This window comes from Vigna unguiculata, chromosome 3 (assembly GCF_004118075.2).
Source record: "Vigna unguiculata cultivar IT97K-499-35 chromosome 3, ASM411807v1, whole genome shotgun sequence".
NCBI lineage: Eukaryota > Viridiplantae > Streptophyta > Magnoliopsida > Fabales > Fabaceae > Vigna > Vigna unguiculata.
In genome coordinates, this window is record NC_040281.1 from 21,891,888 (window position 1) to 21,919,055 (window position 27,168).

At 33.6% G+C, this 27,168-nt stretch overlaps 1 protein-coding gene across 1 annotated transcript; it reads left to right on the forward strand.

Moving 5' to 3' along the window:
- The first annotated feature begins 1,243 nt into the window (after positions 1-1,243).
- LOC114178517 (bifunctional aspartokinase/homoserine dehydrogenase 2, chloroplastic-like) lies at positions 1,244-26,615 on the forward strand. Its single transcript, XM_028064474.1, has 18 exons — positions 1,244-1,470; positions 2,004-2,068; positions 2,155-2,529; positions 3,715-3,803; positions 3,889-4,192; positions 4,365-4,417; positions 4,501-4,715; positions 4,856-4,943; positions 5,030-5,143; positions 9,338-9,436; positions 9,538-9,732; positions 14,203-14,285; positions 14,569-14,794; positions 21,671-21,816; positions 22,878-23,013; positions 25,313-25,396; positions 25,485-25,577; positions 26,134-26,615. Exons 1-18 carry the CDS (start codon positions 1,337-1,339, stop codon positions 26,377-26,379), a joined length of 2,745 nt encoding a protein of 914 aa, XP_027920275.1. The 5' UTR covers positions 1,244-1,336; the 3' UTR covers positions 26,380-26,615.
- The last annotated feature ends 553 nt before the right edge of the window (positions 26,616-27,168 follow it).

Sequence of the window (27,168 nt, forward strand, 5' to 3'; positions counted from 1 at the left end):
GTCTTGTTTGTTTCACCTAGGGATATCTATGCTATTTTATGGTAAGAAACATTGTTCAAGAGTCGAGACCAATGACAATTTAAATACACATTCCTCCTTCAATCCTCTAAGAAGTCTTTTAAGTACAAAATTGTGATGGGAGCTCTGCGCTTCAAAGCAGACAATAACTCAAATGCGATGATTGACCTTAACAATATTATCTCAACAAACTTGAGGTCAAAACATTAACGTCAATGAGGTTCCAAACATAAACTCCTTAGTTGGGGAGTGAAAAGTGGTTCCAAAGTCGAATGCTTATTCCCCTTAGACCTCAACTAGGACACTTGTTCTAATACGCTCAATAGTTTCATATCACTCAAAAGTCGAGAGCAAAGACATTTAAATACACTTTTCTCCTTCAATCATTTTAGACATTTTTTAAAAACAAAACCACAACGCAACTCTGAGCCCAAAAACATACAATGCATGATTGACTTACGGTGAAAGTTAATTGCATATTAAATTTAATTTTTGCTTTAATAAACACATGTGATAAGTACTAAACACCAAAATTACTTTAACCATTAACAATGTTTAAATAAAATTAATAGAATGAACATTTTTGTATTAATAATGTATTTTTTTTCTTATGATGAATGCAAAATATGTCAATAATTTTGTTATATTGAACCAACTACTTATATTATGAAAAATAATATATAAAACAAAGTAAACGTAAAATATTTGGTGAGAATGGGATTAACCCTCGTTAGGTGACCTTCCTTTTTTAAGTATGCAAAATTAAATAATTTATTAAATTTAGAATTATAATTATTATTTAAGATTTATATATTAATTAAACTAAGTTATATAACTAAATTTTTTACATAAATGATACAATTAAAATTATATATATATATATATATTATACAGTTATATGCAGTTATAATTTATATAAATTACAGATTTATAATGATATAATAAATTATAATTAATTTATTTAATTAATCAACATGGAAATAAAAATTATATAAGTTAATACATTAATTTATATAATAAAATTTATAAATTTATATTGCACTAAAATAAAATAGTTTTATAAAAGCTTCTAAAATTAATACTTTTATAAAATAATTTATCAGCTAGTTTAAATAATATTTTTATTATTAAAATTGTTTTTATAGAGCACAGGATTAATGATTGTGATGTGAGAGACTAAATGACAAATACAAATATTGTTACCTCAACCTATTATTACAGAGTAAATTGCCACAGGGGAACTCATTTCGGCGTCTGATTGCATCCCTAACAGGAAGCAGGTTCGTTGGAGTTCATAGTTTTCACTCTGCAGCCACCCATGGCGTCCTTTTCTGCCGCCATAGCCAACTTCTCCGGCATTTCGCCTACTCCAACTTCGCTCTACCCTCGTCACAGGCTTTTCCAATCTCAATGCTGCCCTTTCTTTCTCTCGCGCTCTTCCCATTTCCTTCTGTATGTTCCTTTCAACCACTAGGTTTATCGAATCAACTCAGTTTCTTCTTATTGTTTTCACACTTAGTTTTGCATCAAATGATTCCAATGGTGGATTTTTTTTCTCTTTCTCTTGCACAGCTCGTACAACTCCCACCTAGTTTTTATGCTGTTTAACTTGAGCTTTCCAGAATTGGATGATGCGACTTTATTGTTTTTAATAGTTTTTCTTTTTTCTCTGAAGATGAAAGAAATAGAGAAGAGAGAGTATTAACTTGATGTGATTAATAATAAGCTTATTACTTGAATTGAGAATTTGAGGTTATATTTCTGCAGTTTGAATATTTGAATATCAAGAGGAAATTAACAAGTTACCCTGCTCAATAATCTGTTAAATGCTTGGTTGTTCTATATACGTCTTTTTGTTCTATCCTATGCTGAGCATGTATTATTATCTGAATTGTGGGATTTATGCAATCTTTTAAGTGATATTTCTTCATGATATTAGTTGGATTTTCATATTTTGCCATGCACTGACATGGTTTTCCTACCAGGAAGGATCTTACTTTACCACGGGGAAGAAAAACACCAGACACCGCAATATGCGCCTCATTTACTGGTTGAAACCTTTATGATAGAACAGTCCTTTTTTGTTTTGAAAGAGGCATTTGCAAATGTTTTTATTTTTATATTTTTTACTAGCAGATGTTTCATCAAATGTGTCTTTGGAGGAAAAGCTACCTCCCAAAGGAGAAACTTGGTCTGTGCACAAATTTGGTGGAACATGTGTGGGAACCTCACAGAGAATAAAGAATGTTGCAGAAATAATTCTTAAAGATGATTCTGAGAGAAAATTAGTGATTGTCTCTGCAATGTCGAAGGTGACAGATATGATGTATGCCCTTATCCACAAGGCTCAATCACGCGATGAGTCTTATATATCTTCATTGGATGCTGTTTTGGAGAAGCATAGTGAAACTGCACATGACATTCTTGAGGGAGATAATCTTGCTAGTTTCTTGTCTAAGTTGCACAATGATATTAGTAACCTGAAGGCGATGCTTCGTGCAATATACATAGGTTATGGTCATAAACTCTCATTAATAGTCTCTTCCATCTGTATATTTGGCAGTAAAGTTCTATTAATTTTTGGTGTTTATTTATTTATTTCATTTTCTTTTTTTCAGTTATGTCAATGGATGTTGATAAAAAAGTTCTTAATATCATCACCACCACCATGACAATATTAGCTTTGGCACATTTGGTGAAGTTGGTTAAATGAATCATATGATGTCGTTAGATGTAATAAAAAATCAAATTCTCAAGGATATTATTCACCATGAAATTTCTTTAAAAATTTTCTTCACTTACTTTCATGGCCTCCCTTTAAAATTGCAATCCATATATCGTTTTGCTCCTAGTCAAGTCAGATCTGCTTGATTACATGTTTGTCTCAAGATTAAGTTTAAACTCCTCTTGATTCCTTAGTAAAAACATTGTCGTCCACAAAAGCATGCATTTAGGAACATGGGGAACCCACCCATTATTATAAGCTACATGTTAAGAGGGAGGTGGAAATCAAACACTTAAATACTTGATCAAACATTCCTTTCTTTTAGAAAGTGGTCAAATTCATAGAATCAGTTTGTAAGGAGAGGTGTGCACCCACTTGTATGTTATAATTTGGCCATATCTCTTATCAATATAGGATCTCCAGCATTTACCACTTCATGTGAACTTAGAACCCCATAGTACCCAAATTGTTATCATAACATCATTGTTCCTTAGAGTTGACATCTTGATTGTTGACACTGTGATATTTCCCTTTATGACACTTCACTCAATCTTCTCGTTGTTCAAGACCAGATTACTAAGGATTGAAGGATGGCCTTTGATGTATGCCTTGCCTATCCATACGGAGAAGTCCTTGTTTCTAGTATTTTCCACACTAGTAGTTACCCCATTATACATGTCAACATTTCACTTCTTTGCAGTCATGATATGCTTTTTTTTTTCAGGTCAATAGAAACCTTCTTGGCGTAAATCCAAATTAATTATTCTCAATTCTAATCACTTCTTTTATTTATGCTCTTTATCCTCTTTCACTTTCGCATAATTTTGTAGTGTGATGTCTCTTTAAACACCTTTTCCACAATGAACGTTTTTTAGTTTTCCATTCATTGGGAAAAAGTGTCGTCATGGTTGCTTAAATGAATTTGAGCTAAGGAGCTGCATTTTAAGCCTAACATTCTTATTATCTTGCAGCTGGTCATGCAACAGAGTCCTTTACAGATTTTGTTGTGGGACATGGGGAATTATGGTCTGCTCAGATGTTGTCTCTAGTTATTAGAAAGGTATGATGTTGTAATTAGAAAGATATGCTTATCCCCTTTATCTAAATTTAGCTTATTGCAACTTTCTTCTCTTATGGTTCTATAGAAAGGGATCGATTGCAAATGGATGGATACAAGGGATGTCATTATTGTAAATCCTTCTGGTTCTAATCAAGTTGATCCTGACTATTTGGAGTCTGAGCAAAGACTTGAAAAATGGTGCTCTTTGAATCCATGTAAGGTAATCATTGCTACTGGATTCATTGCAAGCACACCTCAAAACATTCCTACCACATTGAAGAGAGATGGAAGTGACTTCTCAGCAGCAATTATGGGTGCTCTATTTAGAGCTCGTCAAGTCACAATTTGGACAGATGTGGATGGTGTGTATAGTGCTGATCCTAGAAAAGGTTTGTGATGCTTCTTACTTTTTGTGTCTGAGTTGAGGATTAAATTCATTGTGAATTGATTCATAGGTTCCAGATGGAGTTCTAGCTGACATGTTGAAGATGCTTTTGTCTTACTGTTAGTGCTATAACATAATGTTTTTGACTAAAATATAAACCATGACATCTTCTGCAGTTAGCGAGGCTGTAATTTTGAAGACATTGTCTTATCAAGAGGCATGGGAAATGGTGAGTTGAATACTGTAGAGCCTCAATGCTCCTTTGACTCATAAAAGTTAAGGAGATTAACTTTGAAAATGTCTGTTGTACAGTCTTATTTTGGTGCAAATGTCTTGCATCCCCGCACAATTATTCCTGTGATGAGATATGGTATACCCATTATGATAAGGAACATTTTCAACCTTTCTGCTCCTGGAACAAAGATCTGCCACCCTTCTGTTTATGATCATGAAGATGGGCAGAACCTGCAAAATTATGTCAAAGGATTTGCAACCATAGACAACTTGGCACTTGTAAATGTCGAGGGGTGAGTTATCATGAATTGCAGTTGTGTTGCATGATGAATAATAGTTGGCAGTTTTTGCTGCTTAATTATTTCTTTTTAATTTAAGGTTTTATGTAACCAGTTATAGATTGCCGAGTTTTTCTCTAATGCATTTTTTGCAGAACCGGAATGGCTGGTGTTCCAGGTACAGCCAGTGCTATTTTTGGTGCGGTAAAAGATGTTGGTGCTAATGTTATAATGATATCTCAGGTGCACTTATAACTTCTATGCAACTGGTCCCGTTATTCTCATTGATATATAAGAAACTGCATTCATCTTTAACAGTAATTATGTAGGCTAGTAGTGAGCATTCTGTATGCTTTGCTGTTCCTGAGAAAGAAGTAAAAGCTGTTGCTGAGGCATTGCAATCAAGATTTCGACAAGCTTTGGATAACGGGCGTCTTTCTCAGGTGCTAGATCCAACGCATTTAAAATCAAAATGCATATTTCTGTTCAACTGACGTCACTCACTTCACTTGAGTGATGTCAGACCGAAGATTTCTCATTTTACATTTTGTAGATTTTGAAACGACATGATCACATTTGAGTGCCATTTTCTTAATTTGTTCAAGAGGATCAAGACTGAAGCGTCATTTTCTTTTCTATATGATTTGTTTTCATTGTTGTGTAAGTGTTTTTAATTTTCCTATTAATCTTAATTAACAATATCCGCATATTATGGTTAAAATAATCATACAAGGTACATACCTCTTATTATGCTAGGGTAGTGGAATCAAATATCAGTGATGCAAATATCAATATTTGGGACTAAGATAGACTGCTATTTTTGTCATTAGTTAATAAAAGTCAAATGCCTTCAGCTGATGCCATCCTCCTACCAGTTCTTTTGTCTTTTTCCTTCATGTAATAATTCTTAAGCTTCAAATGTTATATATCTCCTAGTTCCCATCGTCTTTGGCATTTAAGATTAGAGAGATATGATTTGATTATATTGGAGATATAATTAAATATTACATTAAATAGAGAGATATGTTACAATTCAATAGTGTAATATCTTATTGGATATTTCCCATTATCAAATGTTGATTTTATTCCTTATTGTATCACTTCTTCATTGTAAATTGTAAATAAGAATACTCGCACAGATAATCATTTCAATATGGTATTAGAGTATTACCATTCTTGCTCCCTGGCAGTCATTGCACTCTCCGAGCATTATTTGCTCCCCAGCAGGCCCCAGACTCTTTGGGTGTTGTTTTTGCTCTCCGGTGGCTGCCACACTTTGAGTCTTTGTGCTCTCCAGCAGCCACCACACTTTTTGAATACTTGTTTTTTGTAGCTTGTAAGCAACTTCAATTATCTCCAAGTAAGTTTTACTCTTCGGCAGCTGTCCTACCATCCAATGTTTGTAACAAGCTTGATTCATATGATACATATACTCTAGCTTGTGGGAGCACTAAGGCTTTCTTTTGTCATTATTTACTTTATCAACTCCAACAATCAACTGGCTGACAAGATTCTCTCAAGGGGTTTTGTGTAAATGACATTTGTAACAAGCTTGTGTCATATGATACATATGCTTCAACTTAAGGGGCAATCTTAGAGGTGTAATGATTATATTAGAGATGTAATTTAAATATTACATTAAATAGAGAGATATGATATGATTTGACAAGGAAGTATCTTACCACATATTTCCCATGTGTGTACACAACACATCAACATCGTAGTATACCATTTTCTATAAATTGATATAGGACTTAGTAATGACAGAAATCACAGAGATTAAGGGAAATCAAAGAAATCCTAGAAATCAAAGAACAAAACAAGATAGAAAGGATTCAGGGAAAGAAGATAGAACAAAGAATATGTTCACTTCACTTGTACAATGAATCTGGGTTTAGCTGTCTAGAATACAACAACCTACCTTTTATGTGGGCAACTACCAAACGACTATGAGCTCTCCACATTTTATTGTTACCTCAATCAATCAACAGCTAGATTCTATGTTTTGTTTCTATCAATTAGGTACTTTTGATTAATCTTTAGCATTGAAGTTCACCAGCAATCTGATGGCACTCCACTACTCACTCAAAGCAAGTATATTTATTGCCTCTTAACCAAGGCAGCTATGCTTGATGCCAAGCCCATCTCCTCTCCAATGACTTAAGTTTGCAAATTTTCCAACTCGTGCTGATCTTCTCCTTGATCCCTCCTTTTATAGCCTTGTGGTTTGTGATACGATCCTATCCAGGAAAGAGTACGGTCATTTTTGAATTTGAATCCCAAAAACATAAAAATATAAACTAATTTATAAAAGAAAGTCCAACTCAAAGAAAACCCATCAGAAGCCTTGAATAGCTTTGATCTTCCAATCTCTTGCTCCTTGTCCTTGCCATAGGTCCTTTAAATTGTAAATGTTCGTCTTCAAGTTCTTCTTGTATGGAATCTTGGGGTAGTCCTCTATCAGTTTGTGCCTTGCAGTATGTTATCATAGCTTGCCCTGAACTCAGCTTTGCGGTCAACAAAGTATGTCAATTTATGGCTACTCCTTTTGAATCTCTCAGAGTTGCAATCAAATGAATCCTCCAATATGTCAAGATCTTTAGACTGTGGGTTGCATTTTGCCCCTGCTTATCACAAGTTTCTCTTTAGGGGTCTTCTGCAATGCTGAATGTCTTTTTGACCTTGATGATTGAGATCCACTTCCAGTACAGTTGTCTATCTTGTCAATCTTATCTTGCGGTGGTGTTACAATCAAGTTGTTGCTCGATCCAACACTGATGCTGAATATTGGAGTGGTGTTCTTGCCATTGCATAATTATTATAGGTTTAGACCCTTCTCACTGAACATCGGATTGCTCACTCTAAACCTACTTTTTTTATGTGACAACCAAAGTGCTGCCTCATTAACTCACAGTCCAATGTTACATGCCTAATTGAAGCATATGGAAATTGATCACTTTGTTCATGAAAATGTTCTTCTCTAGCACCTTAGAGTTCTCGACATACAAGCCCAAGATCAATGGACTGTTTCCTAACCAAGCCATTGTCTCCTACTTGGTTTCTACAGCTTAGGTCCAAGCTGAAAGTGTTTGAGATTGCTTCCTCTACTCACCAACTTTGAGCTTGTGGGGAAGCGGTATGAGAGTGTATTACCCTGTCATTATAATATGCCAACTGTTATCAGTTAATTAGGATTAGTTACTACTATTTGTAAATTAGTTAGAATCAGTTCAGGTTCTCTTTAACTTTTCATTCATTTCAACACTATACATATATAGTTATACTTTTCTGAGTTCTTTCTCTGAGTTCTATTATTAACTAGGAATATACTAATTTTTTATATTGAAAGTGTGGCAATAACGTTTCTCAAGCAAAAGGGATGTATAGCCTCTTGAAATATACTCCAGTCATTTTCTTCATAACATAAGATAGTTGGATCTGAAATTTGTGTTAATAGAATGCTTCATTTTTCTCCCATTAATTTATGAGCTTATATCATCTTTTGTTTGTTAATTATCATGAAGTATAAACTTGAGAGCACTGGCGGAACATCGAAGGGACAGGGGGAGCCATGGCTCCCCCAAAATTTTTTGGATTTTTTTATATATATTTATATATTTTTTAAAATTAAAATTATATATTATTTATATTAAGTTTATATTATGGAAAATAATAATAAAAAATAAAATAAAAAATGTAATGGAAACATTGATTTATAAAAGAACTGAGGGTTTTGTTTTTGCTATAAAATTTTCCTACCATGTAAGTTATTATGAAAGTGTGTGAGGAGAAAAAAATACAAAGAGATAGATTGGAAACAGAGGTTGGAAAACACATAGATTGAGATTGAAATATACATTTTTGTATGATCTCTCACATATCAAGGTTAGTATCTTATAATGATTTATGTATGTTATATTTATGATTCTTCCTAGGATGTTTATCCAAATTAGTATAAACCCTAATTATGATTTTAGGGATTCTCTTATGAAATTGGTATGAATCCTACTTATAACTTTTTTCCAAATTAGTATAACCTTTAATTATGAAATTTAGGGATTTTTGTGTTTTCCTACCTATGGTAAATTTTGTAAAGTTTTGAATTTATACAGGAGAGATGATAAATTTATATTAGAACGATTATGATAAAGAGTAAAAGAATTAATTATTTTTTTTGAAAGAGGAAGGTTTGTGATAAAGATGAAAAAAAGTTGCATCTACGTTAACTAAACTTGAGAAATTTCATGAGAACCAAGAATTCAAGACAATGAAAAAGAAATCTCTAAAGTTCCTAGAGTTACATATAATGAATTTAAAAATTCATTAGAACGCGATCTGGGAAAAGCGTCCTCAAATTTCACAATACTCACCAAATCAAATTGATGAGGTACGAAGGACTTATCTAAAATGGTATTCATGGTTTGGTATCATGATATAATAATGAATGATAGTCATATTTTTCTAAATTCTACTATTATGTGTGCTTGTTTTAAGTAGAAGAAATGAAGAGAGAAAATGAAGAGCTGAGTAATTTAATTTTTACCATTTAAATTTGTATATCTGAATGAATGATGTTGAAATTTAAAGCTTTTAATTTTAATACTTTGTGACATTCTAAATCATGTAGCATTCCTCAGGTTGCGATTATCCCAAATTGTAGCATTCTAGCTGCAGTGGGCCAGAAGATGGCAAGCACACCAGGAGTTAGCGCCTCCCTTTTTAATGCATTGGCTAAGGTTAGAAAATTATGATAAAGATATTGCCTATGTTTGAGATTTTTGCATATTTTATTATATCTTTTCACTTGTGTAATGTTCAAACTTGTTTTCTTGAACAGGCCAATATAAATGTTCGTGCTATAGCACAAGGTTGTTCTGAGTACAATATTACTGTTGTTGTGAAGCGAGAGGATTGTATAAAGGCTTTGCGAGCTGTCCATTCCAGATTTTATCTCTCAAGAACCACCATATCAATGGGCATTATTGGACCTGGATTAATTGGAAGTACACTACTTGACCAGCTAAGGGATCAGGTGCAGTTTCTGTAGAGAATTTTGTATGATTGAATAATTATTTTGGTTAAAAAAGGAACACAATGTTTTGGTGTATATTTTTTCTTTTTATTGTCCTAGGTATGAGATTAACTAAATGCTTTTTAATTTAAAATTACAGTTCAATTCAAGGAAAATAATGCCTATGATAGAAGAATAGTGTTTATTCTAGTATCATGTAAATGCTTTACTATGAAGCTGCACCAATTTTATCTGAGTTTTGCAGATTAAAATAATTCTTGAAAAGAATTTAATTTTGATCTTGTTAAAATTATGACTGTTATTGTATTTTTTACAACTTTCATAAAACTGCTTTTTGGATTGTACCTAGTCCAAGGGTTGAATGTTATTGGATATATTTTTTCATTGTAATGTTGTTAGGCACCTTGAATCAAAACTGAATTATTCACTATTAGATGTAAAGCCCAATGTTTACAAAGGAAATAACTTCCTTTTAAATAGGGTATTCCCTGTCACAACCGTCAAAAGCTTTCAGTAATAAAAAGAAGACCCCTAACACCTCCCAAAGGGAAAGTATTTATACGCTTCTTGAGAAAGTCTCTCCCCCAAAACAACTAACCGCATAACTCCCTTTTATTTTTAATTTCCTTCTATAATACACATTCCACTCTCTCTCATTATTTTCCTGCCTAACATTACCCACCGCTGCCAGAATAACCTTGTCCCCAAGGTTGAATTCTGAAAATTAATCTATAACGGTAGAAGTGTCTTTCCACATGGCCCCTTTGGACCCGCCCTCATTACACCAATACTTGTTGAGGTGGCTCTTGTGCTTTTGCTTCCATAGCCATCTCCTCCTATCACAACTAGTCAAAGATGGTGGACATTTAAAAGTGTTTTTCCCAACTCTGGTATAACATTAAAGCTCTGTTGTTCAAAATAGCATTCAAACTAGCATGATGACCTTCCTCCTAGCCATGGTTATTAAACTCGCGAGTTAACTCTTTAACTTGACCGAGTTTACGAGCGTAGTCATGGCTTCCGAGTCAACTTGGAAGCCAACACTTTTTGAGTGGAATCGATAAACTCATTATAGAATCGATAAACTCGTATGAAATCGTGAGTTTAGGAGCATGTGTGCAAGTTCGATGGAAATTTCTTTTAAGCAAAACGTAGTCGTATGAACTCACTAGATTAGGATTTTTGTGTTTAATCCCCTTCTTCTTCTGAACTTCTCGTGCATCACAAACTCACGCAGTTCGTCGCATTCCCTCGCACAACACTTCACTATTTGACGCAGGCTCTCGTGCTCTCCATGGACAATGTCACCGTCGTTGTCCATCACCATCGCTTGGGTCATCGTCATCAATCTCGTTTGCCGTTGCTCCACATGCCGTTGCTTCGCACGCCATCGTCTAGGTCGTTGTCTCGCGTTCGTTGTTGGTCGTCGTTCCCCTTTGCACTTCGCACGCATTCCCCTTTTCTTGTGTATTTTTTAGGTTAGAAGAGATAAATTAAATAATGTTATGTTAGCGTTATAGCGTGAGCTCCTGCAATCGTTCCCTTCGCACTTGTTTCCTTCTCAAGGACATTTAGTTAGTTTTTAATTTTTAAAAACAATGTTTATTTATAACAATTTTTAATTTTGTAGTGAAAAACTAATATAATTATAATAGAACAAAATGTCTTAGAATGGTTCTAGCTTGTTGAGTACAATTACATAATTTGTATGAATTTATTTATTTCAAGTACAGTTAAGTTATATAATTTTTTGGACTTATTTAAATTAGGATCTCATTTATATAAATTCTCGAGTTTGAGAACCTTGCTCCTAGCTCCTTTAAGACTAGCGTGAAGAGGATGGTTCCATAGAAAGATGTTGGTGCAAAAGCAATGAATTACGAAGGAAGCCGATAGCAGTTTAGAAGAGGGAGCTACTCTAGAGAGAACTCAAAGTCTAGTGAATGGCACAATTGGGCAGAATTTCACTACTAAACTGAAGTTAATTTTACATGTAGTAGCAACCTTTATTTATAGGCCAAGAAACCGTAGAGTGGTCTCCAAAATGGAGAACCAACATTCAAATTCAAATGTTTGAATTTTGGAGCCAAAGAAGACATGCTTTTGGTTTGGTGTGACTTGCCAAGTGGCAAGGTCATGCTTTCCATGCTTAGGCTCTGTTTGTTCAAGAAGATAGATTTGGGGGAGAGTGCAAAGATGGATTTAGGTGGATTTAAGTGGATGAATATGTGTGTGTTTTTGAGTGGATTTAGAGCGTAAAGTGAGTAGATTTGGAGATGAATTTTGTGAAAGTTAGTGAGTGATTTGAATGATGTGATAGATTCAAAAAATGTTTTAATAGATAAAATTGAAGATTACTAAAACACCCTTGATGATAAAAATAAAATTAAGTGATTAGTAGATGAGTTAAAAATATTAAAATTTAATAGTATTTTAATTATTGTTAATTATTATACATATTTATATATATTTTTATTGTTATTAATTATTATATACATATATAAATAACAATACTAATTATATATATTATTATTTTTGAATAATATTTTAATTACTATTAATTATTATACATATTTGCATATAATTTTTATTAGTATTAATTATTATATACATATTCTATTAATAATAATAATAATTATATATATATGTATATTTTAATTAATATATATATATATATTATATTAGTTATTATATATACATAAATATATATTATTATTTATCATTAATATATATATATATATATCCAAGGATTTTTCCTATCCGATTTTTTCTTACCCACATATCACACACATGCAACAAGGATTTGGCTGGTGAGATTCAGAAAGACGTGAACATAGAGGACATAGAACTAAAAAAGCACTTTATCCCCACAAATCTTCGCAACTGAAGTGAGATAGGATTATTGATGGATCCCTCAATTCCGTCTTTGCACTCGCAAATCGTTGCATAAGAATGTCATTTATATCCCAAATCCGTCTTCTGTAATTCATGCATACAAGACTATTCTCTCATGCGAACACAATGTTAGGGACACATGGAAAGCTAAACCATAGCTTGGAGAGCAAGTTAGCACACTCTAGGGTAAGAAAACCCTAGTTCTATGCGTCTAACACAAAAGCCCATTTATTCTAGGCCCAAAACTTCACTACTAGGCCCAAGCCCAAACAAGGCCCAAAGAAAACCTATTCTAATATTTACAAACGAAGTTGGCCCAAAAGATAAGAATTTGGGCCCACTCAGTAGTTGAAATCCACTCTTGTTGTATGCATTTTGCCATGGCTAGGGTGTTTGTCATCACAGCAAAACCCAACAGCCTTTCATTGCCACTTTGTGTCTAGAACCTTTTCCCAAGGCAATGGTTAAACTAGTTTTCCCTACACCTGGGCTACCTTCTAGCAAAGTAGGATTTGGAAATTGTGTAGCCCACAAAACTCTCAAGGCATTCCGGCAAGTAGTAGGTGTCATGAAGTCAAACCCATCATACTCAACAATGCCAATACATTTATTGATATAAAATGGATCAATGTCGAATAAGTCATCATGTTGCACATCCATAGCGGAACCAAAATCACCCCTACTGTAGTTTCCCATTCTTGAAAACTTTGAATCTAATATATTACTTTCATAAACCCTTAGCATCTGTAGAAGAAAGGAAACACATCTCCCTTTGCTCTATGACATCCCTTTTGGAAAGTCTTGTCCCTAGATTTAAATCGTCAAGCAAAACAAGATGTGTAGTAACCTTAATGTTGGTATTAGATCCTTCAATGAGGCAAATTGCAAGCCCATTGATAGTACTATGGACTCAAATAAAAAGTTAATGAGAGATGAAAGTGAACTTTTCTCAGAGCTAGAAAGATATAGAAAGTTGGTTGGAAAACTCATTTATCTCACTATAACAAGATCTTATCTTTCTTGTCTAGTGGGAGTTGAGTCAATTTCTGCAAAACCCTCACATTGATCATTGAAATGTTGTGATTCACATTATCAAATATGTAGAAGGGAACCTAGGACAAAGATTGTTGTATGAGAACAATACTCAAATCTTAGGGTATTGTGATGCAGATTGGGCTGATTGTCCCATTGACAAGAGGTCTACCATAGGATACTATGTATTTCTTGGAGGGAACCTAGTATCTTGGAAAAATAAGAAACAAACAACTCCTTTAAGACTTCAAATTTTTTGTGAAAATGAGTAGATGAAGTTGTATTTTGACAACCATGAAGTTCTTAATATTGCCTCCAATCGGGTTTATGGTGCATGGGATCTATATGCTCTAGGTTGACGGGGGAGTGTTGAAATGTAATAGTTTCATTAATTTTTCATTTTTGTGTACCCTATTTTATGATTAGAGTTTTATGCAAGTGTATTGCCTCTTTATTTGTTCAAGTGGGGTGTCTGTATTTATCATATTAACATACCGGAATTGAATTATGTGGCAAATTTACCTGACAATTCTTTTAATGCAGGCCTCAACCCTGAAAGAAGAATTCAACATTGATTTGCGTGTAATGGGCATACTTGGTTCAAAGTCAATGCTGCTTAGTGATGCGTAAGTTGAATCATTCTGACTGAAATAGCTTTTAGAATGCTCATTATGCTTTCTTACAAGTACAGCCAAGAGTGTTCTTTATGTGAGTAAGCGAACTTCACTTTACATCTCTAACTTCACTTCACACAAATGTTGTTGCGTTATCACATGTTTGTTTTATTGTTCTTAAAGAAGTATTATAAATTATAGACATGGACCTATTTTGTCTTTTACCTTTTATCGGTACATTATTGACTAAGTTTGTTTTTGTTCAATCATTATATACTGTTATTGCTCTTTGCAGGGGCATTGACTTAGCTAGATGGAGAGAACTTCGAGAGGAAAGAGGAGAAGCGGCTGATTTGGAAAAATTTGTTCAACATGTACATGGAAATCATTTTATACCCAACACGGCGCTAGTAGACTGCACAGCTGACTCCGTCATTGCTGGCTATTACTATGAGTGGTTGCGCAAAGGAATACACGTAGTTACTCCTAACAAGAAAGCAAATTCAGGACCACTTGATCAGGTAAAGAACTGCACATTGTCCTTCGGATGGGTAGCGTCTATTATTGACTTATCTCGTGTAACCGATGCTATAGGATTTTGACACTAAGTGCAAGCCAATGTTTTCTGCAAGTACACTGCCGTATATGGAAATTCCAATTTGTATTAAGTTATTTTCTATAAGTTAGAGAATAAATCATTTAAAGGAAAGGTGAATTTCTTGTTTGTGTTTTGTTTTGATTAGACCACAATCAATATTAAGGAATTTAGATAGCGTGCTTTTATTGTCATTTTAGTCATATCTCCATTGACTGACAGCTGTCTATAATTTTTATCTTCCTTTCTTTGAAACCAAAATATTATTTTTGCCGCTATCATATTTGCTAATATGAGATTAAGTGTTGTTTTGCTGTCCAACATATGCTATATCAATATAAGGTAATATAAGGTACATACTCTATTATTAGTTGAGTCGCATATTCAGTTTGGCTAATTATCATAGTGATAGTCTCGTTAGTGCAAGAGTGTTGGTGATCTTACATTAACTAAAGATATGATCAAATTATATTATATAAATGGGATAATCCTTTGTGCCATAGATCTAGAACATGTTCGAGATGAATGTTTAATGGGTCATGAAGTCCCATCCATGGAAAGCTTGACAACACGACTCTTGTGGGTTCTATTAGATATATTATTAGATTATTAGATATCTTAGATATCTATCTTTATCTTCTATCTTCAGTTTCTTCATTATTATTCTTTATTTTGTATATTGGGCTTAGCCCATGTTCCCTTTATTATAAATAAAGTACCCTATGTGTATTTTGTACACAAGGGAGATTAATATCAAACCTATTTGCACTATTTAATATGGTATCTAGAGCCAGGTTCTTTTAGAAAAAATTTCGTTGTCTCAGTCTTCATTGCATCCTTCGCTGCCACCAGAGAAGCCGTTGTTATCGGAGCCATAGCCACAACATTTGTTTTGACCAACGACCACACGATTCTACTCGTCTAGGTCAGGTGACCACAATGCCGTCGATTTCACTGCAATCGTCGTCGGCCTCACCTCATCCCCCTCTTTCCGGATCTATGCTTGGTGACTTCATTAGAGCACATTGGATTTTTAGGGTTTCTTTCTCTCCTCCATGGTGTCTTCCACTTCAGATGTCTCTTCTGCCTCCACCTCCACTATGTCTGACTCATTTAGTCTTTTATCGTCACTTGAGTGCTGGATTGGTCTATTTGATAGTGCATGTTGATGACATAGTTCTTATGTGTAGTGACAACCATGTCATCTCCTAGATGAAAATACATCTTTGTGATCATTTTTAGACCAAAGATTTTTGCAAACTCATATTTCTTGGGGATTGAGGTGGCACAATATGTTGACACATCCATGGATCGTAATACTAAACTTCTACCAAATTAAGAGAAGCCTATGTCAGATCTCGAATAGTATAGAACTTTAGTTGGGAAATTGAATTATCTTACAATTACTTGTCCTGACATTTCCTTTGCAGTCAGTGTGGTAAGCCAATTTCTTAATTTCCCATGTGAAGATCATTGGAATGCAATCATTCGTATATTAAAGTACATTAAAGGATCTCCTGGAAAAGGATTGTTATATGCTTCCAATAACCATACAAAAGTGGTTTGTTATTTAGATGCTGATTGGGTAGGATCTTCGTCTGATAGAAGGCGTACATTCGAATATTGTGTTTCCATCGGTGGTAACTTGATCTCTTGGAAAAGTAAGAAACAAAGTGTTGTGGCAAGATCTAGTTCAAAAGCATAATACAGAGCTATGACCTCAGCAACTTGTGAGTTTGTTTGGCTTAAGCAATTGCTTAGAAAGTTACGATTTAGAGACGTCACTCAAATGACACTTATATGTCACAATCAAGTTGCTCTTAATATTAATTTTAATCATATCTTTCATGAGAGGACCAGACACACTGAGATTGCCTGTCATTTCATTTGAGTATCTAGAGACATCAAGACTGAGTTTGTTAACTGAGGTGATTACTTAGCAGATATTTTCACTAAGTCTTTACGTGGACAAAGCATTGATTATATTTGTAACAAGTTTGGTACATATGATTTGCATGCACCAGCTTGAGGGGGAATGCTAGATATATTATTAGATTATTAGATAACTTAGATATCTATCTTTATCTTCTATCTTCAGTTTCTTCGTTATTATTCTTTATTTGGTATATTGGGCTTAGCCCATATTTCCTTTATTATAAATATTGTACCCTATGTGTACTTTTTACACAAGGGAGATTAATCTCAAACCTATTTGCACTATATTCAATAGGTTCCAACACTTTAAAGTAGGAATATGGAAGAACATGTGAAATCTTTGTCATGGTTTCCCCATGTGGAAGAGGAGAACAAAATGCTATAGAAGGACGAGGTTGTTGGGGTTGTCCTCAATGCACGTACTGTAAGAGAATGGGTCAAGTTCAAGAGAATTGCTTCTCCTTGTAAAATTGTTAAACCCAAATTCTCTAATCAGGAATACTAAGATAATTTGAGGTTGAAATCTAATAGCTTAGCACAATCATTTACAAATCCTAGCTTGTGAACAACTTGTATCTCACAATCCGTGGAAAGTCAAAGCCCATGGATAATTGACTCGTGCTTCTAACCACATTCCAATAATACCTCTTTTTTGTCATCCTTTTCATTTCCAAAAAATCCTCATTTCATAACCTTAGGCAATGGTTCTAAACTTTTCCTTTCTACTTCCTTAAATATAAAATCCATTATTTTTGTTCATGCTTGTCCTTTCAATCTAATTTCTTTAAGTTAACTAACCAAATCTTTAAAATGTTCAATAACCCTGATGCCAATTCCTTTGTGTATAGGAATATAGTATAGGTGACTAATTGGAAAAAGACATGAAGTTAGAGGTTTATACTATTTTGGAACTAGTCTACATGTGTCTTTTTTATCTCCATCTGCTAAACTTTTACATGATTGTTTGAGGCATTCTTCTGTCAAAATTAAAAAAAGAAAAAGATAAAATAGTTCTTGAACTTAATAGTCTTCATATGTTAGAATGTGAGTCATGTCAACTAGGAAAACATGTTAGATCTTATTTTCCTGAAAATTCTAAATCAAGATGTAATTTTTTGTTTATCTATTATTGATTTTGATATTTAGAGACCAAGTTGTATCTCATATGCATATCATTCTCTTAAGCAAGGTTATTAAACTTGAGAGTTTATGTAAACTCGTGGGAGTCTTGTAAACTCGGATCGAAAACTTGAATCGTAAACTTGTAAGAGTTTACTTTAAATAAAAAATATTAAAATTTTATAGACAGTACATTAATTTATTATTATATGATATTGTAAATAATTTTTATATTTTTATTGAAATATTGTTATTATTAGTTGATCATATTATATAATTTTAAATATTTTTATATTTTCCTAATATATATTTTTTATAATAGTTTTAATTAATTATATAATATATATGATATTTAATATAACACAAAATGTCAAGGAACTTTGAGGTCTAAGATATTTAGGCCCAAAAGAAAGTAAAGAAACCCTACCCACCCTTAAACTTCATCTACCATGACTCCCGCCCTCACCAGCGCAACAGAAGGCAAGATAGAAAGGTTGCAGATAGAGTAAACCACACGTGAAAGGAAATGGCAGAGATGACGGGCAAAGGGAAGACAACCAGAAAGAAGGAGAACATGACCACGAATGTGACCACCAAAACACAACACAGTGGTGACCAACAACCTACCACCACAAAGAAAGTGAACACGAACCCTAACGCGAGTAGGAACAGGTTGTTTTGGGTTTAAAGAAAAAACCTTCTTGACTCGCCAAATCGGTTGCAGACTCGTGAGTTCATAGAGAGTCCACCAAGTTTGTTCCAAAAGCGAGTTTGCTTTCGAGTCAACTCGCCAAGGGTGAGTGGAAACATAAACTCGGACAAGTTAACGAGTTAACTCGCGAGTTTGATAACCATACTCTTAAGAATTTTGTTAACCATACTAAAGTTGTCTTGTCAAATAATCACATTCTAACGTGTAAATCTCTCAGGTAATCACCACATGTTTGGTTTGGAAAATTTAGCTACATTGTTCAAATGTTTGGGCTGAAATTTAATGAAGCAGATCAATCAGTTTTCTACTATCATACCCTCCCATGGAAAATGTGTCTACTCTCAGTACTGTATGTTGATGATATAATCATTACGAAGAATGACGCTGCTCTAATATCTTAGCTAAAGGAACACTTGTGTGAACATTTTCAAACCTATGATCTTGGAAGCCTTAAATCCTTCTTGGGTATTGAAGTAGCTTAGTCAAAAGGTGTTGTAATCTCTCAAAGAAAATTTGTTTTAGATATCCTAAAAGTGATAGTTATGATTGACTAGACTGGTGGATAGTCCTATGGACACTAATAAAAAATTAATTAATATTAATATTAGAACAAGGTGAGTCTTTCACTTATCCGGAAATATATAGAACATTGGTTGGAAAACTTATTATCTTACTATTACTAGACCTGATTTGTCTTTTGCAATTGGTGTTGTTAGTCAGTTCATGTAGGCTCCTTGTATTTACCATTGGAATGCTATTATTGTATCTTAAGATAGCTCAAGAAGGTTCTAGGACAAGGTCTACTACTTGAAGATAAAAGAAACACCAAAATTTCTAGGTAGTGATGTTGATTAGGCAGGATCCCCTATTAATGTTTTCCTTGAAAGAAATGTTATTTCTTGGATATGTAAGAAATAAAATGCAGTTGTTCGATCAACTATGAAAGCTGAATATAGGATAGTGACGTCTCTTACTTGTGAACTTGTATGTTAGAAACAATTCCTTCAAGAACTTAATTTCTGTGAGATTCAACAAATGAAGATGTATTGTGATAACCAAGTTGCTCTCCACTCTGTTTCCAATATAGTGTTCCATGAGAGGGCTAAATGCAGAAATTGATTGTCATTTTGTTCGAGGAAAGTTGTTGTCTAAGAAATTGATACTGAGTTTATTGAATTCAATGCTCAACTTGCAGATGTGTTAACAAAATTCTTAAGAAGACCTCAAATTGAATTTATCTATTTCAAGCTTGGTATATACAATTTGTAGCTCGAACTTGAGGATGATTGTTAAAATAGGGATTAAATATAGGTAAAAAGTAGTTGTACTAGAAATATGACTGTTGTTTTGATCTATGCTCTACCCTCTACTTGTTGGATTAGAATTCTATGAACATAAATATGAGAACATATGAGAGGAGTGATTAAGCTGTCTCATATATAGTCTCTTTTATTTATCTCAACTAAATTCGCTTTCTAAGATAGTATAAAGTCAATCCTAATGAGGACCACCCACAAATATCTTGTTCCATGTTTGAGATGTCTAATTTTCGGTGTCAGAGGTGTGTTGGAGATTTGACATTGACTAGATATATGACCAACTTATAATATAGTGTAAACTTCATTTTACAAGTTGATTTTATGAGTTTGAATTAGACTTAAAATCTTTTTTCTTAGTCAAAAGTAAGCTAATACAAGACTATATAGGGTTTTATAAGTACTTCACATAAGACATTTTTCCAGGCAAGCTACTCAGTTTTATTATTAGATATATGCACTTTATAATGACTCACATAGTTTCAGATTGAAACAATTTTCTCACCCTTATTTTTTCACTCTAAACCAGATTTCACTGAACTCTAATAAGGAGTTGGACAAGTGTTCTAACAGGATCTTATGCTGTGTGATGGAGAATTAGATTAGTTACTCTGACAGTAAAATGTAAAGATTTACAAGTATAAGCTGCGACACTTATAAGTAAATCAATGTGCAATGTCTTCTCTGGTCATCTTTCATTTGGAATTTTGAAAAATTATTACTTTTACAATGAGATGTTCATTGTACAGTTCTTAATTTCTATGCCCAACTTTAGTGATGGCAACCGAATGAGCCTTGGAGGCTCCTTGAGTGAATGAGCCGAATGGATGAAGATGAATGAGCGGAAGCTTGTGATGGAATGAGAGGAGAAGTGGTATGGTTCGGTGTTTAAGGCTCCTAGAGAGGTGAGGTTAACTCCTAACGAACGAAGCCTAGAGTTGTCTTGAGAGAAAACTAGTCTAGGGTGACTTTCAAAGACAAATGAATGGCAATTTTGCAGCATTTCATTACAAGTCTCAAAAGTGCTTTTACAAGAGGTGAAGGCCTTTATTTATAGGCTAAGAAACCCTAGGAGATGTTTAGAAAAAAGGAGGGAAAATTTTGAAATTAAGCTCTCAAATTTGGAGACAAAAGAGTCACGCTTCTAGTATGACTTGCCAAGTGGTAGGTCATGCTTTCCTCATGGCACATGCGTACAAAGGAGAAGCATTCTCGTTCTTTGCTTGCAAGCAACCAATCATAGGGTTTGCTTGTGGCCCAAGCTAGCCCAATGAAACGCTAATCATGTCACACACACAAAGCTTAACCCTAGGTCCAAAACTACACTACTAGGTCCAAAGCCCAGAGAAAGGCCCAATACAAAGCCAACAAATCCTACACTACTTGGCCCAAAATACAAGCCTCAAAGTAAACCTATTCTACTTATTTACAATTAATATTGGCTCCTGAGAAAAAGAGCTTGGCCCAGTCAGCTCAGATGAGGTCCACTCTTCTTGTATGGTCAGTATAAAACTGCTACAGCAATCACCAGTAGGCAATGGGTTGTGATCATGTTTTTATGGTTGAACTAGTACTTTGAATATGTGTGTCAATAGTTTTTGTTTATTCTGGAAGTGCTTCCTTTAAGCTTGAGCAGCTTTTGCTAGTACATATACTGTTTCTAACGATGATTATTCTGTAGCCTACTTTCTAATATTCGGGAATTGTTCTCTATATCCAGTATTTGAGGTTAAGAGCTCTTCAAAGGCAATCCTACACACACTACTTCTATGAAGCTACGGTTGGGGCTGGTCTTCCCATTGTCAGCACTTTACGTGGCCTCCTTGAAACTGGAGACAGAATATTGCAAATTGAAGGCATATTTAGGTATGCTTTGATGTGTTATACCTCTCTTATTTATTTATTTATTTATTTATTTTTTAATTTATTTTTGCCTAAATATTTGTATGGACAGTGTCAAAATTCTCAAGTCTTGCTTTGTCTCATTTGTCCAACCTCTTATAATTTTCCCACTCTTAACCGAAACAAATTAAAACATTGTTTTTAACTAAAATAGAGGTGCAAAAGTATCACTATGTTGTTTGCCATCCCAATTATGTTGGCACCACTAACAACATCAGTCATCTGCAACATCTCAAAATCACATTAAAACAAAAGAAAATAATACAAGAATAGCGGGGGAACCAAACAAAACCCACTATTTAGAAACAAGCCTATAATATGGTAACTTAAACCTATCTCTTAAAGTTTCTGGAGAAATAAATCTTGCTATGTTATCCAACCAACTTTAACCCCGAGTTTGCACCATAATTAGCAAGCTCATCAGTATATCAGTTACATTCCCTATAGATGTGCGTAAAATATAAATTGAAGTGTATACTTTTCTCCATACAATTAATCCTTTTATATCTAATATGCCATGGAATTAATTTGTAGTTCTGAAAAGCTTGAATAACTAACTGAGTCACACTTAATCCATAGTTTGCTCCAACCTTTAGTTCCATAGCAATGACGACACCGTTGCCCCAGCATATAAAGCATTCTAAACTCCCATAAAACCCGATAATCATCCAGTGATAGAAGATCTTTAGTTTCTAAAAATTCCACCACACCATGCTCTTCGTAGTGTCCCTTCTGCAGCACCATTTGTGTTACATTTCACCCAAAGAAACTTGGAGGAGTCCACCTCAGAACACGTATGTATAGTGGTGCCTTCCTTGGATGTGTCTCCACAGCAAAACTATTCAATATCATCAACTCTTGCGCTGAGGGGTGCATGCATCCCTAACAGAAATGAACTGCACTATTGTATCAGCAAAATTGATTTTTTAATTCTGTCATAACTTTGATCGTATTTTGTGGATTGTCAATGTCTGGAGGCATTATTCATTTACCATTCACCATAAGTGTTGCTTCTGGTTCTGCAGTGGGACTTTGAGTTACATATTTAATAACTTCAAAGATGGCCGGGCTTTTAGTGAGGTAGTTACTGAAGCAAAGGAAGCTGGTTATACTGAGCCAGATCCAAGGGATGATCTGTCTGGAACGGATGTTGCTCGAAAGGTACAGTGTGGTATATGTTTACCAAATTTTGTTGTCAGATGTTAATTAACTCCTTTATGCTGTGTATAAAGCCCCCATCCTGTAATTTTTTTCACGTGATATATATCCTATACCAATACTCTTACATACTTCATTGATACAAATGTGTGAAGTATTAAGTCCAATATTGTAGCTACATGACAGAAACATATAAGCATATCCCTTGATGAACCAGAAATGGAATTTGTTCTTTTTATGAATGATTTCAAGAAATGAATGAGATTGATACTATTCCTGTTTGTAAACCGTTCAAAAGGTGATTTACAATGACAATGATTTATAATTTATTGTTTTTAATAATGTCTAAGAAGTAAGTTCATAATTTAGATTGCAAATATGTTCTTTTACGTATTGTACCCTATGTATGTTTAGAGTCATCGTTGTTGCATTATTGTATGTGTATCAGTGATCATGTTTTTATTTTCAGTTGTGTAGGATATATGAGTAGGTTGGTTTTGAAATGATTCAATTCCAAATTAAATATTTACATACTTGAATTCAGTTGAATGCTAAAATATAAATTTTTTCCAGTTACCTGTCACCTTAGCAAGTATTTTCAAGTTCAAATTTGGTTGTTAAATTTGAGATTCTGAGAATTCTTAAAATTTTAAAAACCCAAACCAGAAGTTGATAATATTATTAATATTCCTCTTTGGTGCCACTGCAGAGTTTGAGGCAACACTTGCTGGAATCAAAATTTATACGATTGAAGTATTATATAATATTAATAATACTAGTGTCACTGCAGAATTATATATTATTACTGTCTTCTTTGTGAATCAAATTTTTACTTAATTGCTTTGTAAATAATGTAAAGCTGGTGTATGGTAACCTACTTTTATTGAAGTCCCAAGAATTTTCAAGCTGATGTGTTTTGGGTGGCGCAAGGCCAACAAGAAAATGAACTCCTAGTAGAAATGAGAATGTTTTGGAGGGTAAGTGGTTATACCTTAATAAGATAGGATTAGAATAATAAAATAGAGAGAAAGCTGGATTAGCACCATTTAGAAAAGTTAGTAGAAGCTTGCTTTAGGTGTTTTAGGCATATAGAAGGCCTGTGTATAATTCCCACTAAGAATAATAGACCAGGTGGAGGGTAGCACGGTTGAAACCATTAAGGATTCAGAGGTTAATAGTTTGTTTGAAAATGATGTAGTTAGCATCACCAAATGGGGATCCATCTGGTTGTCATCACCTAATGGGGAAATTGTTATTGGCGTAACTGATTGGAATATGAAGATTAATATGAAAGGATTGCTTGTAATTTTGTATTGTGTAAACACGAGTATTCTTATTCATAATTAAGAAGAGATACAATAATGAGGAACAAAATCAATAATTAATAATGAGAAATATTTGTTAAGATGTTTTTCTACTCCCTCTCAAGATGGAGCATATTTATCAAGCTTATCATCAACATAAAACCCCTTCAGAGGTTTAGTGAACATGTCAACAATTAGCTGTTGAAGCTGATGAAGTCAATAATGTCAAAGCTTCAAGCTTCAAGCATCAATTTGGTATATTTGTGGATGTGTTGAAGAGGTGGTGGCACATGGTGAGGATAGGCCATATCAGACAGTGTAGTGGTTGGCAGAGAAGGAAAACTTCCATTGCAAGGTTGTGTTAGAGGTTAGAGGACATAATGGCTGTCAGAGAGCAAAATGTATGAAAGATGCCGTGACTGTTAGAGAGCAAATAATGCTAAGTGGTGTGAGGTTTGTCTGAGAGTATAAATGCACGAAGGGTGTGACAGTTGCCGAAGGGAAAAAGGAAAGCTCAGAGGGTGTGGCAGTTGTCATAGAGCAAAAATGCTTGTGGGATATTGTAATCATGGAGAGTAAAAATTCTAATGAAAAACAAAAATGTTATTGGGTTATATTTGCCCATGATATGAAGTTAGAGTGACAGTTGGGACCAATGCATCTAGGAGAAAAATCATACACTAATAGCGGAATAGTGACAAAACAAGTGAGAGACGATGGTGCTCAGATATCATATGTACACATGACTATTCTTATTTATAAATAAAAAGACTTTAATAATAAGAAACAAAATCAATGATTAATAATAACAAATATTTGCTAAAATGTTTCTCTATTTGATGTAATAAAATATCACATTTGTCTATTTACTGTGATAGTCATATTTAACCATTAAAAGTACAATGTGAATCTTGGTTCATGATAGCATTTTTATGCTTCATGTAATCCTGACAGTGGTCATTTAAATTTAACATCATGAAACTGCTTTGACTCTACAGGTAATAATTCTTGCTAGGGAATCTGGATTAAAGCTAGAACTATCTAATATCCCGGTTGAAAGTCTTGTGCCAGAACCACTGCAAGTAAGAACTAACTTCTATTGATTACTTATTTTTTAGTTTTAGTGTGTAGCATTTTGATTTAAAGAATGTTTGGATTGAATTGGTGCAGGTTTGTGCATCAGCTCAGGAGTTTATGCAAGAGCTACCAAAATTTGATCAGGAGTTTACAAAGAAACAAGAAGACGCAGAGAATGTCGGAGAAGTGAGTATTATATGCTTCAGCCATACATAATTCATGCACAAATATCTTAGTATTTGTTTTTTTTTTTTTTTAAAAAGGTTTTACAAATTAGAAAAACACCATTATATTCTCTTTCATTTTTCATTTTTGAAGTTTGTACAGGTAATTTGATCTTGTAAGTTTTAATTTTGCATAGTGCATGACACAGAAAGATAAAGTAATACTCATTTGAGACGGGCATTTTCTGATTAGATTCATGAAGTGCCAAAACACCTAAGTTTTTCGTATCAAATATTTAACTGGTTGGTTATTGAAGACTCTCCAACCTTATGGAAGGAAACTTTTATATATTTCAAACAACCTTGATTTCCCCATATTTATCTCGATTCTAGTAAAGAAAGTACAATAAATTTATGTTCGGTTTGAAGGTTCTGTTTGTGTTTGTGTGTCCTTACTATATAAAGGTACATTTCTCATAGACATCTCTCGTGTATATATTATGTCCTTTATCTAAAGTACATGCAATTTTCATGCTCCTCAAACACAACTCTGAGATTGTTATATTTGAACTGTGAAGGTGTTGAGATATGTGGGAGTGGTGGACGTGATTAACAGAAAAGGAGTGGTAGAACTGCGAAGATACAAGAAGGATCATCCGTTTGCACAATTATCTGGATCTGATAACATTATTGCATTTACAACAAGAAGGTATAAGGATCAGCCTCTGATAGTTCGTGGGCCAGGAGCTGGTGCTCAAGTCACAGCTGGTGGAATATTTTCTGATATTTTACGACTTGCTTCATATCTTGGTGCTCCATCATAAGCATCAACCTGCAACCATAATTTTGTATCATCTGCTTATCTTCATTGATTTCCTTAGTAATCTTGTTAGTCTGTCTTTATCTTTTGTTTGGAACATTAATAAGAGAATGTAGCAGAATTCCGTTAACCTTGATTGCCAGTTATATGTAAGAGGTGAGGGAAATGAACAAAAATATTATAGAAGAGAGATGTTTATTTTACATGCTATTTTTTATTTTATTTTATTTTAGACAGGAAGATACATTTGAGTCGAGTTTTATCAAGCACGAAGTTCTTGGTATAAGCAAACCATCATGAATTTGTTTCCTATTATTTTATTTTATTTAATATTTTTAGTAACTAATAGTATTTTATCATTGATTTAATTATTTTAGAAAGCAGAATAAGGTTTTAAATTGATTTAAAATTATCATTCATTTTATTATAGACATCAAATATTACAGGTGTTTGGGATTATGCACGATTGTTTTTTTCTTAATTTTAGGAAGTCATGTTAAATATAACAATCAAAGTCGTTTGGGTATTATTTTAATTTAATACAAAATTTGCACGATATCTATTCAATATTTTGTGGTTTGTTTTAAGTCAGTTTTGTTGCTTTTGTTTTATAATTGTGAAATGACTTTTTATATTAAAAGATGGTTAAATAAAGTGATATTTTAAAACATTTTTGTATTTATTTAATTTTCTTTTTATTTATTAAAATATATAATAAGGATTTTTTTTTTTCATTCCGTATACAATTTTAAATTTTTATTTTATTTTTAATTGTATTCTAAAATTTTAATAT

Coding starts and splice junctions, on each gene's coding strand:
- LOC114178517 (XM_028064474.1), top strand. CDS start 1,337: ATGGCGTCCTTTTCTGCCGCCATAGCCAACTTCTCCGGCATTTCGCCT. Junction 3,804..3,888: donor TGTCTCTAGTTATTAGAAAG/GTATGATGTTGT, acceptor ATGGTTCTATAG/AAAGGGATCGATTGCAAATG. Junction 25,578..26,133: donor ACGCAGAGAATGTCGGAGAA/GTGAGTATTATA, acceptor TGAACTGTGAAG/GTGTTGAGATATGTGGGAGT.